General features: G+C 43.3%; 1 protein-coding gene across 1 annotated transcript; it reads left to right on the top strand.

Annotated features, from left to right (window-relative positions):
* Positions 1-7575: 7575 nt before the first annotated feature.
* Positions 7576-16658, top strand: LOC115208133 (C->U-editing enzyme APOBEC-2). The gene is made up of 4 exons (XM_029775968.1): positions 7576-8168; positions 10967-11191; positions 12847-13155; positions 15868-16658. Exons 1-3 carry the CDS (start codon positions 7786-7788, stop codon positions 13148-13150), a joined length of 912 nt encoding a protein of 303 aa, XP_029631828.1. The 5' UTR covers positions 7576-7785; the 3' UTR covers positions 13151-13155; positions 15868-16658.
* Positions 16659-16739: the final 81 nt, after the last annotated feature.

The raw sequence follows: 16739 nt of genomic DNA, 5'->3' as shown, positions 1-16739 counted from the left end.
TAGGCTTCGTGGGGACTCCTACATTAGGTACACCTTTAGCTCATATCTTGGCAGTAGTACTGCAGACTACTTTATCAAATCAAATCAAATGTTATTTGTCACATGCACCATATACAACAGTTGTAGACCTTAGAGTGAAATGCTTACTTACAAGCCCTTAACCAAAAATGCAGTTTTAAGAAGAAAAAAAATAGAAATATAACAAATAATTAAGGAGCAACAATAAAATAACAGTAGCGAGGCTATATACAGGGGAATCTGCTACAGAATCAATGTGCAGGGGTACCGGTTAGTCAAGGTAATTGAGGTAACATGTACAGTCGTGGCCAAAAGTTTTGAGAATGACAAAAATATTAATTTTCACAAAGCCTGCTGCCTCAGTTTGTATGATGGACATTTTCATATACTCCAGAATGTTATGAAGAGTGATCAGATGAATTGCAATTAATTGCAAAGTCCCTCTTTGCCATGCAAATGAACTGAATCCCAAAAAACATTTCCACTGCATTTCAGCCCTGCCACAAAAGGACCAGCTGACATCATGTCAGTGATTCTCTCGTTAACACAGGTGTGAGTGTTGACGAGGACAAGGCTGGAGATCCCTCTGTCATGCTGATTGAGTTCAAATAACAGACTGGAAGCTTCAAAAGGAGGGTGGTGCTTGGAATCATTGTTCTTCCTCTGTCAACCATGGTTACCTGCAAGGAAACACGTGCCGTCATCATTTTTTTCACAAAAAGGGCTTCACAGGCAAAGATATTGCTGCCAGTAAGATTGCACCTAAATCAACCATTTATCGGATCATCAAGAACTACGAGGAGAGCGGTTCAATTGTTGTGAAGAAGGCTTCAGGGCGCCCAAGAAAGTCCAGCAAGTGCCAGGACCATCCCCTAAAGTTGATTCAGCTGCGGGATTGGGGCACCACCAGTACAGAGCTTGCTCAGGAATGGCAGGAGGCAGGTGTGAGTGTATCTGCATGCACAGTGAGGTGAAGACTTTTGGAGGATGGCCTGGTGTCAAGAAGGGCAGCAAAGAAGCCACTTCTCTCCAGGAAAAACATCAAGGGCAGACTGATATTCTGCAAAAGGTACAGGGATTGGACTGCTGAGGACTGGGGTAAAGTCATTTTCTCTGATGAATCCCCTTTCCGATTGTTTGGGGCATCCAAAGAAAAAATAAAGAGGTCCTGGATGGCAGGAAGCTTGGCCCCAGTGATGTACTGGGCCGTACGTACTACCCTCTGTAGTGCTTTGCGGTCGGAGGCTGAGCAGTTGCCATACTAGGTGGTGATGCAACCAGTCAGGATGCTCTCAATGGTGCAGCTGTAGAACTTTTTGAGGATCAGAGGACCCATGCCAAATCTTTTCAGTCTCCTGAGGGGGGATAGAAGTTGTCGTGCCCTCTTCACAACTGTCTTAGTGTGTTTGGAACATGATAGTTTGTTGGTGATGTGGACACCAAGGAACTTGAAGCTCTCAACCTGCTCCACTACAGCCCTGTCAAATAGTCCACAATCATCTCCTTTGTCTTGATCACGTTGAGGGAGAGGTTGTTGTCCTGACACCACAAGAGGTCTCTGACCTCCTCTTTATAGGCTAATAATTACTGTGGAAAATGCATCAGCAGCAATCTCTGAAAGATTCTCTGCAGTATCATCAACAGCAGACTCCAACATTTCCTCAGTGAAAACAATGTCCTGAACAAATGTCAAATTGGCTTCTAACCAAAATACCAATGGACAGACCACGTATACACCCTGCACACCCTTATTGACAAACAAAACAAAAGCAGTCTTCTCATGCTTTGTTGATTTCATAAAAGCTTTTTCGCTTTCATACTTCAACTACTTGCACATTGTTACGATACTGTACATAGCCAATAATATAACATTTGAAATGTCTATATTCTTTTAAAACTTTTTGTGAGTGTAATGTTTACTAATGTGTTGCTTGTTTATTTTCCCATTCCAATAAAGCCCTTTGAATTGAATTTCATTGAGAGAGAGAGAGTTAGCAAACGAGAGTGAGAAAGAGAGTAAGAGTGAAAGAAGGAAAAGGAGAGAAACAAAGGGCAGTGAAAACAGAACCTAGCCTGAGAGGAGAGAGGGGGGCTACAGATCTCTGCCCATGCCTACCTGGTTAATGTTCACACAGTGATGTGGTGTAATGCCTGAGAATCTGGGTACAGATTAGCATGGTCAACACAACCACAAATATCTGAAATGACCTCATCTGGTTTGTGTGTGTTTGTCTGTGGGTGTGTGTGTGTGACCTATTTCCCTTTCTCTTTCCTTTGTACTTCTCTATCAAATTGAGATTTATATTTATATGTGCGTTCCTCCTCATCTTCTAGTGAGCTCTTATCTCACCATGGTCTAGACCAGGGTTTCCCAAACTCTGCCCCCCCTTCCCCCCCGGGTGCACATCTTGCTCTAGCACTACACAGCTGATTCAAGTAACAAACTCATCATCAAGCGTTGATTATTTTAATCAGCTGTGTAGTGCTAGGGTAAAAAACTAAACTTGCACAAAGGGGGCAAGTACCGAGTTTGGGAAACCCTGACCTAGACTGCTATCCATTTGCAATCTTGTTTGTTCATTCCTGAGAGGTGTGGGTTATTAGCCTCGTAAGAACCATCCAAATCTCGCCAACTTACATTGTGCTACCGTGTAGCGAAACAGAGTGAAAGCTCGCGAGACCAGGGTGGTTCCTACGAGGCTAACAACACACACCTATCAGGTATGAACAAGCAAGATTGGTGAGTTATGGATATGACTACATTTGTGTTGGTGAGTTATGGATATGACTACATTTGTGTTGCTCTTCCTGCCCATTAGTGTTCTGTATTTTGTCATGTTCTATGTTTTGTTTGAAACCCAGGAAGAATAGCTGCTGCTCCTTCAACAGTTAATAGGGATCTGAGTAAAAATCATAAAACTTATAAATCATGAGAAACACTTTATTTGGTTCCCTGTTGTAGCCTGGGGTCAGTGAGAGAGAGAGAGAAATGGCTCCTTCAATCATAGGCAATGAACTGTCCTCTTCTTGTTACTACTGTACACAGACACATTCATACTCCCCCCTAGTGGAAAAAGAGTGAAAGTGCATGACAGTTTTAAACTACCCGGTAATACTGTAATGGCTTCAAACTCCAAACTTCAAATCCCATCAAAGCAGAATTTAATATGAGGATAGTTTAATCATCATAGCATCATTGGTGTAAAATAGAGCTGATATCTTCTTTGGGGTAGGGGGCAGTATTTTCACGTCCGGATGAAAAGCGTGCCCAGAGTAAACTGCCTGCTACTCAGGCCCAGAAGCTAGGATATGCATATTATTAGCAGATGTGGATAGAAAACACTCTGACGTTTCTAAAACTGTTTGAATGATGTCTGTGAGTATAACAGAACTCATATGGCAGGCAAAAACCTGAGAAAAATCCAACCAGGAAGCGGGAAATCTGAGGTTTGTAGTTTTTCAAGTGATTGCCTATCCAATATACAGTGTCTGTGGGGTCATATTGCACTTCCTAAGGCTTCCACTAGATGTCAACAGTCTTTAGAACATTGTTTCAGGCTCCTACTGTGAATGGAGAGAGAATAAGAGCTATTTGAACCAGGTGTCTGGAAAAACGGCATGATCTCAGTCACGCGCTCAGCCGTGAGAGCAAGCTGAGTTCCTTTTCATTTCTAAAGACAAAGGAATTGTCCGGTTGGAATATTATTGAAGATTTATGATAAAAACATCCTAAAGATTGATTCTATACATCGTTTGACATGTTTCTACAAACTGTAATGCAACATTTTTTACTTTTCATCTGGACTTTGTGCATGCGCCTTCTGCATTTGGAATAGTGAACTGAACATGTGAACAAAAAGGAGGTATTTGGACATAAATATGGATTTTATTGAAACAAAACAAACATTTATTGTGGAACTGGGAATCCTGGGAGTGCTTTCCGATGAAGATCATCAAAGGTAAGTGAATATTAAATAATGCTATTTCTGACTTTTGTTGACTCCACAACATGGCGGGTATCTGTATGGCTTGTTTTGGTGACTGAGCGCTGTACTCAGATTATTGCAGTGTGCTTTCGCCGTAAAGCTTTTTTGAAATCTGACACAGCGGTTGCATTAAGGAGAAGTGTATCTTTAATTCTATGCATAACAGTTGTATATTTTATCAACGTTTATGATGAGTATTTCTGTAAATTGATGTGCTCATTCACCGGAGGTTTGAGGCAAAACATTTCTGAACATTACATGCCAATGTAAAATGGGTTTTTGGATATAAATATGAACTTTATCGAGCAAAACATACATGTATTGTGTAACATGAAGTCCTATGAGTGCCATCTGATGAAGATCATCAAAGATCTTGATTAATTTTAGCTGTATTTCTGGTTTTTGTGACGCCTCTCCTTGCTTGGAAAATGGCTGTGTGGTTATTCTTGTCTAGATGCTGTCCTAACAATCTAATGGGATGCTTTTGTCATAAAGCCTTTTTGAAATCAGACACTGTGGTTGGATTAACGAGAAGTTTCTTTAAAATGGTGTATAATACTTGTATGTGTGAGAAGTTTGAATTATGAGATTTGTTGTTTTGAATTTTGCGCTCTGCTATTTCACTGGCTGTTGGCGAGCGTCCCACATACCCCAGAGAGGATATCAGGACTATATTCAGTGGTTGACTATATGTTTCAATGGTGACTGACTGGCTAATTCTGTTCGCCATTTGGCATTTTGCAGCGCCACATATAACCCCGAGAGCACCGTTTAGGGAGCTGGGAGCAGGGCAGGTGGTGTTGGAGATGGGAAAAACCCCTTCAGCATTAAGTTACACGGAGACAGATTTACTGTAGGCTAAATCCATTTGAATTCAATCACTTTTTGACAGCAGCCCTTTTGATTTGAACAAAACCTTCCATACATATTTGCCCATTGTAGAATTACTCAGAAAGTGACTTTTTTGGACCAGAATGCCAAAACATTCGAGATAAAGCTGCTCAAAGTATCTATTTTGCATACACCATCATACCATGAGACACGATGTCTTCATCTGTCACGCTCGTCGTAGGAACTGAAAGCATACTCGGACCAACGTGCAGCGTGATCTGGATTCCACATCTTTATTAGTGAAACACACAAAACGATAAACAGCAAACGAAACGTGAAGTCATGGAGTGCTCACAGGCAACTACACAGAAACAAGATCCCACAAAACACAGTGGGGAAATGGCTGCCTCAATATGATCCCCAATCAGAGACAATGATAAACAGCTGCCTCTGATTGGGAACCATACCAGGCCAACATAGAAATAAATAACCTAGACTAGAACACCCCCCCAGTCACACCCCGACCTAACCAAAATAGAGAATAAAAAGGCTCTCTATGGTCAGGGCGTGACATCATCAAAGGAAAAGAGACATGTTTGAGATTGATATCATTTAAAAGCTTACAAACAGGGTTGTCAAACTGTTTAATTAATTATTTATTTAAAACCTTAAACGTCAATTATCTAAAAACACGGAGCTTAGACCCTTTTTTACATCATCTGAGGTTTTTGTGTTGTGTCCGCCATGCTCAACCAGCTTTTGAATACGGGTGGGTTTCATGTTTTGCCTGAAAATGTACAAACATTGACATGAGTCTTCAGTAAAGACTTAAAGGTTGAGACTGAGTCTGCATCTCTCACATGGGTAGGCAGACTATTCCATAAAAATGGAACTCTATAGGAGAAAGCCCTGCCTCCAGCTGTTTGCTTAGAAATTCTAGGGACAATTAGGAGGCCTGCGTCTTATGACCGTAGCGTACGTGTAGGTATGTACGGCAGGAACAAATCGGAAAGATAGGTAGGAGCAAGCCCATGTAATGCTTTGTAGGTTAGCAGTAAAACCAACATGTTTCAAGCAGTCCACCATGGTCCCTGTGCCCAAGGAAGTGAAGGTAACCTGCCTAAATGACTACCGCCCCGTAGCACTCACGTCGGTATCCATGAAATGCTTTGAAAAGCTGCTCATGGCTCACATCAACAGCATCCTCCCAAGACCCACTCCAATTTGCAAACTGCCCCAACAGATCCACAGATGACGCAATCTCAATCTCACTCCACACTGCCTTTTCCCACCTGGACAAAAGGAACACCTTTATGAGAATGCTGTTCATTGACTACAGCTCAGCATTCAACACCATAGCGCCCACTAAGCTCATTACTAAGCTATAGACCCTGGGACTAAACACCTCCCTCTGCAACTGGATCCTGGACTTCCTGACGGGCCTCCCCTAGGTGGTAAGGGTAGGCAACAACATGTCTGCCATGCTGGTCCTCAACACTGGGGCTCCTCAATGGTGTTTACTTAGTCCCCTCCTGTACTGCCTGTTCACCCACGGCTGCGTGGCCAAGCACTCCAACACCATCATTAAGTTTACTGACGACACAACCTGATCACTGACAACGATGAGACAGCCTATAGGGAGGAGGTCAGAGAACTGGCAGTGTGGTGCAGGACAACAACCTCTCCCTCAATGTGAGCAAGACAAAGGAGCTGATCATGGACTACAGGAAAAGGCGGGCCGAACAGGCCCCCATTAACATCAATGGGGCTGTATTGGAGCAGGTCGAGAGTTTCATGTTCCTTGGTGTCCACATCAACAACGAACTATCATGGTCCAAACACACCAAGACAGTCGTGAAGAGGGCACGATAACACCTTTTCCCCCTTAGGAGATTGAAAAGATTTGGCATGGGTCACTGCCTAGTATGGCAACTGCTCGGCATCTGACCGTAAGGCGCGACAGAGGGTAGTGCGTATGGTCCAGTACATCACTGGGGTCAAGCTTCCTGCCATCCAGGACCTATATAATAGGTGGTGTCAGAGGAAAGCCCATAAAATTGTCAGACTCCAGTCACCCAAGTCATACTACATGTACAAATTACCTTAACTAACCTGTACCCCCGCACACTGATTTGGTACCGGTTCCCCCTGTATAGGGCCTGTTGTTATGTTATTGTGTTACTTTTTATTATTTTTTACTTTAGTTTATTTGGTAAATATTTTCTTATCTCTTCTTCAACTGCACTGTTGGTTAAGGGCTTGTAAGTAAGCATTTCATGGTAAGGTCTACCCTTGTGACAAATACATTTTGATTTGATTTGTTCCTAATTTGTTGTACACTCGGTGTACAAACCCGGCTCCCCACTTCCATCTTTTTAACCATCCCCCTGCAATAACAAACACATTAATCAAGGCTCTCATGTTACATCGTACACAATAAATACCTATCAAGCCTTTGCCCCCCCTTGGGGTCCCTCCCTCCCTTTTCTCCTACCACAACAGAGGGGAATCGGGGGGAGGGGGGCATCAGGGGGGAGTCAGGGCCGATCCCCTCCCCCTGGGTCTTTTAATAGACCTGGCTGGACTTAGGGCAGCAGCTGCCGGAGTGTGTCTGCACCACCTCTCCCCTGTCCCTGTCTGTCCCCTTATCTTGCTTTCTCTCTCTCTCTCTCATCTCCTCTCCCTCCCTATCTCTCTCTCATTTCCTCTCATTCCTTCTCTCTCTCTAGTACCCCTCTTCTGTCTTTCTCTCACCCCCACTCCTCATCTCTCTCTCTTTCTCTCTGCTATCCCCCTTCCTCTATCTCTCTGTAACTCTCCTGTCCTCTTTCCCCTATCTCTGCTTCAAACCCCAGACCCTTGCCACCTCCCCTTCTCACACACACTCAACTGCACACTTCACAATCACACACACCTCATACACAGGACTACCATTCCCGGACCAGTCACCATGGCCGACAAGAAGGGCGCTGCTGCCAGCAGCAAACTGGTGGCGAGGAAGAAAGAGAGGACGACAAAGACAGCGGTGACTCTGGAGGTCAAGAAAGAGGTCAAGAAAGAGGTCAAGACGGAGATGAAGACGGAGATGAAGACGGAGATGAAGACGGAGATGAAGAGGGAGGTGAAGAGGGAGGTGAAGTCGAGTGTAGTGAAGAAGGAGGGGAAGGTCCTGGCAGTGGGGGAGAAAGTGGAGGGGAACGGAGAAGTCCCAATGGAAGAGGGAGCAACAGCTAATGAAGACGTGGCTAACGGGGAAGCGGCGGCGGCTAAAGCTAACGGAGAAAATGGGGAGTACGAACCCATTGAGCTGCCCCCTTGGGAGATCATCGAAGGGTGGGTGACAACAGATACCATGTGTGTGTGTACTGTATGTCTGTTGTTGGCAGCTGGTTGGCTGTCATTCTCATTTCATTATACATAAAGTGCCATGGACTTGCCTTTCATGTCATTACTATTCAAGTCTTGTTTCCTACAATATAGCTGAGTAATTACATAGTAATTAAGTACAGAGTAACTTACTACATAGCAGTTACTATGTTCACCTGAGTAATAATATAGTTGTTACCAAAGTAGGCATAAAGAACTGAATGTAAAGTGTTGCCAAATGACCTTTAGAGGGATGGCGAGGGTTACCTTTCCTACTATGGAGAGAAATATCCACTGTCATTCCAACATGACAGGGGGAAATGGCTTTAGAGCATTGTGAAACACTGAAAGACATTGTAGAACATTGTGGAATGTTCAACTCTGTTGAACACTGGAACGTTCACAGTGGTTTTGTTGTGACTGTCTATACGACTCAAGAGTGGCACTGCTGTCACAATGTTAACTAAGTGGTCAAATGTTAGGTAGGAACATAGCCACTGAGTTTAACCATAAAGTCAAATGAAATCCAAAATGAAGGCGTACTGTTTTGGATCGTTTCCAACCTATTGATAAGGCCAGACAGAAAATGTAGGGAAGTTCTCTTATCAATACCTTCACAGTGATGTCTGAGGGCTTAAATATGCCTCCACAGATTCCATCTGGCCCAGTCATTGGTTAACCACCAGAGGCCTGGATTGTAAAGTTGCACAGTCATTGGTTGATCACCTGTGACTTGGTGTGTTAGCGTGGTGGGTCATGTTGCAGCAGTGAGGGGCTTGGTTCAGATATAGCTCTGGGGGATTTTTCCATTCTGAGTTGATCTGTGTTTGGGTTCCTGTTTAGCGTGGGATTTAAGGGTCTTGGTTTCGGAGGGGCCCAGGGCACGGAAATACCCTCTGATTTTGTTTTTATCACCCCTCCATCTGGTGGATCTGTTGTCATCCTTTGGTTGTGACTGTGTTGGGGGTTACATTTGTTAACACTGCAACAAATGAAATATATACGGCGCATATGTTGCGAAACCAAAGGGATAAAGTGTAATACTTTCCAGTCACCACCTTTGTATGGGTTTCAGCTATGTTTTTATTTGTTTGTTTTTTTACTTCAGATGTGTTGTCTTCTTGAAAGTGTCCTGAACTGGTTCAAACCAGCATGACAACATAAAAGGAACGCAATCAAAACCAGCACGACAACATGTAAGGAAGGAACAAGTGATAAGATAAGAGTCATTCTCCATATTTTTGGGACAGGGCCTCTGTGTCTGTGACTGTCACGTCTGGTAGAGCCCAGCCTGACTAATAGGAGATCTGCTAGTCAAAGGGGATTAAGACTCCGTTATGAGATTGAAACACATGACCCTCTTAAAACAGGACAGGCCCAAACAACAACCCTCAGCCATTTCTGTGGACAGAGTCTACGCATTACTTAGTGATTACCGGTGTATTCACTTCGCAATTGACTCAAGACATCCATTAAAAGCCTCCGTTAGACACACAAAATAGCTGACTCATAATCAAAACATTTGGACTGGGTCAGGTTTCCTGAATGCCTGTCATGATATGGACCTGCCTTCCAGGGAGGACTCCTGAAGAGCTGTGACATCTTGGGAAATAAATTATCGTAAAAGTTGTATGCACTTCTTCTAGTTTATGGTGAGGCATTAAAACTATTGTATTCAACAAGAAACTGTTCCTCTTCACCATCTGACTACATCACAATATACAATAGCGTAGATTATTACTAGACAGGGTTAAAGTGGAACAAATTTTGAAATTGATGAGCACAAATATGAGCTTTTTGCTCTTGATTTTGAGTTAGGGCTATGATAAATGTTAAGAACAGGGTTTGTGAATAGAGTTGTGTCCATAGCTAGATAGTGTAGTGCTGTACCTCTGTCCTGTCCAGTTAGTACCGACCACATACTGTACCAGTGGGATGATCTTGAGCACCTCGGGGCCACACAAAGCCCTGGACCGCCATGGTTAATGTTGAAGTGGCTCATTGAGTCAGAGGGCTAAAAATACAGAGCTGGCATTCCACGCTAAGCCACGCCAATGCCCTAAAATTAGTCCTGTGAACCCCGGTCTGTCTGATATAGGAGATAATATTTTATTATATATAGCTTTTTACCACTTTTTCTCCCCAATTGGTAGTTAAAGTCTTGTCTTATCACTGCAACTCCCACACAGACTCAGGAGAGGCGAAGGTCGAGAGCCGCGCGTCCTCTGAAACACAACCCAACAAAGCTGCAGTGCTTCTAGACACAATGCCCACTTAACCATGAAGCCAACCTGTTGGAGGAAACACTGTACACCTGGCGACCATGTCAGTGTGCACTGCCACCAGCCCGCCACGGGAGTCACTGGTGCGCGATGGGACAATAACATCCCTGCCAGCCAAACGCTCTCCTAACCCGGATGACGCTGGGCCAATTCTGCACCGCCCCATGGGTCTCCCGGTCACAGCTGGCTGCGATAGAGCCTGGACTCAAACCCAGAATCTCTAGTGGCACAGCTAGCACTGTGATGCAGTGCCTTAGACCACTGCGCCACTCGGGAGGCCCTTATAGGAGTGATTCTGTAATGATAACTGTATAACATTTGTACTCTTAGGAGAAACACTTCGATATAATATACTATAACACAATTAAGTTTGGGTTGACAAAATGTTCCAAAGTTAAATAACCTTGAATGGAGAACTGAAGGTAGAGAACCCTTCTCCCATTTGTTAAATGAACCCCATCCCCATATTCCCTCTCCATCCAGGGACCGCATCGACCCGTTCCAATTCAAGTTCCAGTTCAAGAACGTGGAGTACTCGTCAGGTCGTAACAAGACGTTCCTGTGTTACCTGGTGGACAAGGGGAAGGCTGATGAAAGCCTGATGAGAGGTTACCTGGAGGATGAACACTCAGGAGCCCACGCTGAGCAGGCCTTCTTCCTCCAGACTCTCCCAGACTACGACCCTGCTGTCAAATACACTATTACCTGGTACGTACACTACCGGTCAAAAGTTTTAGAACACCTACTCATGCAAGGGTTTTTCTTTATTTTTACTATTTTCTACAATGTAGAATAATAGTCAAAACTATGAAATAACATATGGAATCATGTAGTAACCAAAAAAGTGTTAAGAAAACTTCTGAAGCCTGCTAAATAATCATACAAATTATGGATATTAAACATTTAGATACATATGTGTCTTTTATCCGTTGAAAGCTTAAATTCTTGTTAATCTAACTGCACTGTCCGATTGACAGTTGCTATTACAGTGAAAACATGCCATGCGATTATTTGAGGATGGCACCCCACATCAAAATATTTTTCCACTGGCACAGGTTTCATAAATTCACCAATAGCGATTAAATATTCACTTACTTTTTGAAAATCTTCCTCTGATTTGTCAGAGCTATAACATGATGGTCATAACATGTTATATGTAGTGTTGTTTTGTTAGATAAAATCCTTCTTTTATATCCCAAAAAGTCAGTTTAGTTGTCGCCATCGATTTGAGTAATCCACTTGTTCAACATGTAGAGAAAGGAATTTGAAAATGTACCATTAAACTTTGTTTCAACAAGTCAAAATATGTTTCTATTTACTCCTCAGATACCCTAAAATCTAATCAAACTATAATATTTCTTACAGAAAGAAGTATGTTCAATAGGAAACCGATTTTAGCAGGTGCACGCAAACACGCATTTCCAAGACTGTGTCCCTGTACTAAAACTGATATTTCTTATTCGTTTTGGAAGTTACAAGCCTGAAACCTTGAACATAGACTGCTGACACCCCGTGGAAGCCATAAGAATTGCATCCTGGGAGCTCATTTTCACTATGCCATTGTAAGAGCATGGTCTCTCTCAACAAAATTCTGGTTGTTTATTCTTTGGATTTTCTCCTACCATATCTATTGTGTTATATTCTCCTACATTATTTTAACATTTCTACAAACTTCAAATTGTTTTCTTACCAATGGTACCAATTATATGCATATCCTGGCTTCACGGCCTGAGCAACAGGCAGTTTACTTTGGGCACGTCATTCAGGTGGAAATTGAGAAAAAAGGGGCCTAGCCCTAAGAAGTTTTATGAAAAACCCTTGAATGAGTAGATGTTCTAAAACGTTTGACCATTAGCTTACAGTATCTCTCGAATACGCTGTCACCTGATATGTATCTCTCAAATACACTGTAACCTGGGGCATATCTCTCAAATACGCTGTAACCTGTGAAATATTGCTCAAATACTCTGTAACCTGGGACATATTTCTTAAATACACTGTAACTTGGGATATATCTACAGTATTAGCCGGTCAAATACACTGTAATCTGGGACATATCTCTCAAATGCACTGTAACCTGGGACATATTGCTCAAATACATGGTCTCCTGGTACATATCTCTCAGACACATATCTGTGTCTGGTAACTATCGGCCAAACACACAGTCACCTGTTCCATATCTATCAAATATACCGTGACCTGTGAAATCTCTCTCAAATGCACTGTCACGTCCGTACAGTATCTACGCAGATAGCTGTGGCTCGTTTCACAGAAATTTAGCAGCACTTAATGCAACAATTAGAACCCTAACTATGACCTCATCATCTGTGCCTAATTCAACTTTACCTCCTCCCCTGTCCCAGGTACATGTCATCCAGTCCCTGTGCGGTCTGTGCAGCTAAGATCGCAGAGGCCCTTCAGGCCAGGAAGAGCATCAAGATGACTCTCTTCTCAGCCCGGCTGTTTGAGTGGGAGGATCAAGACATCCAGGCGGGGCTGAATGCTCTGTCTCAAGCAGGGTGCAAGCTGAGGATGATGAAACCCATGGACTTCACCTATGTCTGGGACACTTTTGTGGCGAATGACGACCTAACGTTCACCCCCTGGGAGGACTGCCAGGACAACTACGAGTACTACCACGAGAAACTGGCAGACATCATGCAGTGACTACAGTGAGTTAATGTAGTGTTACTGTAGTATGACTAGAGAATCTGGGTGATATCATGCAGTTATCGCTGTGAGTTACTGTGGTATTACTGTAGTACAGTGGTCACCAACTGGTCGAACACGATCAACTGGTCGACCTTCAAGGCATTCCTAGTAGATCACCAAACATTTCTGTAGAAAAGCCAACGATTAAAGGCTTGCTCTCCTTTTGTCCTTCGTGTTGCACTGTTGGCGGTAGATGCACTTGATTCAGAAGCCCTGCACACCGGGTAGGTAAAGTGTTCCCATTTTGAACAATTTCATTTGTCTGAAAAGAAAAACTCTGCCTACACGGCAGACCGGGAGATCTGTGGCTAACTCCAGTGCACCTACTTTACTGGCCAATCGGATAGCTCAAATTACTGTGCATACCTACAGCTTCCACGACCCCATCCACAGCAAAGTGTGATGCTAGCCTACGTGAGATTTCATAACTGTCAAAGAACACAGCAAAGAGAGCCTGTCAAATATAGCAAAGAGCTGCAGTTTTTATGAGTGAGTTCATGTCTAAGTTTTATTCAATACTGTCAACACTGCTTTTATTCGACACTATTACAAAACATAAAAGACGCTTCTCTCTACTTCCACTCCCGCTGCAATGTATGCGTAGCCAAGTGTATAGATAGCCCTGCGTTTCTATTATTATTAGCAGCTCGTCCTGTCTATTTTAATATCGAGGAGTATTTCACTTTCTCTGGTCATAGGAACAACATGAATTTGTGCCTGAGGCAGATGCAACTCGAGGTTCGCCTTCAGGTGGAAGACTGTGTCCTCTCTCTAGCCAGTCTCACCGGAGGAAAGAGCAGGGACCGTGAGAGGCAGACCCTCTGCTGCTCTCTCCCACCACTGAGACTAATGCCATGTTCAAATTATTATATATATATTTTTTATTTAACTAGGCAAGTCAGTGAACAAATTCCTATTCACAATGACGGCCTACCCCGGCCAAACCCAGACAACGCTGGGCCAATTTGCGCCGCCCTATGGGACTCCCAATCACAGCCAGATGTGATGCAGCCTGGATTCGAACCAGGGACTGTAGTGACACCTTTTGCACTGAGACGCAGTGCCTTAGATTGCTGCGCCACTCGGGAGCCCAGTTGGCAACTCGGAAATCTCAGACTTCCGACTTCAGTGCATTCAAGACATCTGGGAATTCAGACCGACCTGAAGTTGACTGTTGTCATGATTTGACTTCGTTTTCCCCCAGCTGTCTTGAAAGCACCATGACCATCAGACCAGGTACCATCAGACCAGTAAAATAAAAAAGCTAATTATCTGCAAATTATTTATATTTATGCTCAACTGTGCCTTGCAGCTTCTATTCCAACTGATCTATTTTGTTATCAAATTTAATATGGTCTGAGAATAACAATATTGGCAGGCCAGGCATATAGCCAATATGCTGTGATAATGTATTAGGCCTACCGCACAAACCTCATTCCTACAGAACTGTTTTTATTGTTAATGTTTAGGTTTAGGTTTTTAAGTTAGTTTTTTTTATCTGAGTGGTAGAGTTCACCTTGCTTTTTGACTGCGAAAGTGATCTTGACTCTAGAGAAACTGACTAGAGAAACTGACTCACTCTAGAGAAACTGACTCTAGAGAAACTGACTGACATCATGCTGTGATCACAGTGAGTTACTGTAATATTACTGTAGTATAACTAAAGAGAAACTGACTGACATCATGCAGTGATCACAGTGAGTTACTGTAATATTACTGTAGTATAACTAAAGAGAAACTGGCTGACATCATGTAGTGATCATATTAGGTGGAGGGGAGAGGGACACACATATAGGCCATAGGCCAACATATGCACACTTATGCAGGCACAAATACACATGCCGGTATGCAGGGATGCACATAGTTGCATGCAGTCATTGATCTCAGAAATGTGTATTTTTCTCATGCAAAACCAGTGAGGGGCCAGACCAATGAAGCCAACGAGGATGACGCCAGAGAGAAAGACAAACAGATACAGTTACTGTTTTCCCCTGGCTGATCCACTGCTGCCTAATGGGGGCAGCTGCTAACATTTATGGGGAGATTGGAAGAGGCAGAGGAGAAAGGAAGAGACAGGGGAGGTGGGGAGGTATGGAGAGACAGGGGAGGTGGGGAAAAGTAGGGAAAGCAGGAAGGTAAGGAAAGGCAGGAAAAGACAGATCAGGTAGGGGCAGGGAGAGGCAGAGGGAGGCAGGGGGGAAGCAGAGAGGTGCCTTGGGAGGGAGACTGGGGATACAGGGGAAGGCAGGGGGGAAGCAGAGAGGTGCCTTGGGAGGGAGGCTGGGGATACAGGGGAAGGCAGGGGGGAAGCAGAGAGGTGCCTTGGGAGGGAGGCTGGGGATACAGGGGAAGGCAGGGGTATACATGGAGGCAGGGTGTCGATGAGCATTGAATGTTAGGGCCATGAGAAGGGATAGAAGAGTCATCAATCAGCCTCATAACCAGTCAGTGTGGGATTAGGGCCTGAAGACTTGAAGTTTAGCTCCAACCTGAGGTTCTGATCCTCAGAGGATGCCTAAAGGTTAGTTAGAGTTCTGATAAGTCAACACAGTGTGATGTGTAGTATTCTTGCCTTCCGATGAAGCGATATCAATAACTTTTGAGTTGCCGTGGATTTCAATGCTCTCTCATTCCCTCCTCTCTCTCTCTTTTTTTCTCTCTGTCTCTGTCAGGAATACTGTTGGCCCAGAATTCTTCCATCACTTGCCACCTCCACCATCTCAGATCCTCAGTGATGTGTACAGGACTCAACCAATCAGAGAGCAGTTTGTGTGCTTGCGCATGTGCGTCAAGCCATCCTGCTGTGTATGCCTTTATGAAGCCAGTTCCAGACCACCTCCTCCACATGGAACTCTCTGTCCCAGCTTCCACTCTCTATTCTGGGGTTGTCCTCACAGGACACATGGATCTGTGGATCAATCCTCAACATCAAGATAAGAGCTTTGCAATGACTATTGGTTATAATAAAAGTATAAATGATTATTTTATTACAATTGAAGTTATAATAATTCATCCTTCTCCTTCTGTCCTGAAAGGACGTTTCATAACTGCACTAATGTTGAGCCTGTCATTCAGAGGACTAGAATGATATTCTATGTATGGATATTCATATAGATATTGTTAATGACAATACCCCAAACTGTTAAGCTCTAGAGAATTAACAGATATGTTTGTTATTGTTATTAGGAGTAATTCAACATTTGTGAGTTATGATGAGATACGTTCAATATCTTTGTTTTACACGTTTTATTGTAGCAAAAAAAAACATGAATGTTACTTGATGGTGTTCGTTTTCAATAGTGATTGAACGATCCAACATTTCTTACAGAAAGAATGAGTAGAGATTGTAGCGTCGCATGAGCACACGATTTCAACTTCAAGATTATATAGATCTGTCTGTAGAAATTGAAGCAAAGTACATTATTTATACACAGTGAAAATAAAGAAGTGTGGCGTTTTAAAAGTGTTATCTTTTTCTCATTTCTAAATCATTGTTAGCACAAAAAAAACGGACAATTTGGATTTGAAATAAATGTGGTTGACC

This window comes from Salmo trutta, chromosome 14, assembly GCF_901001165.1.
Source record: "Salmo trutta chromosome 14, fSalTru1.1, whole genome shotgun sequence".
Classification (NCBI taxonomy): domain Eukaryota; kingdom Metazoa; phylum Chordata; class Actinopteri; order Salmoniformes; family Salmonidae; genus Salmo; species Salmo trutta.
The sequence above is the reverse complement of the archived record's forward strand: the minus strand, read 5'-3'. Positions and strand labels throughout refer to the sequence as shown.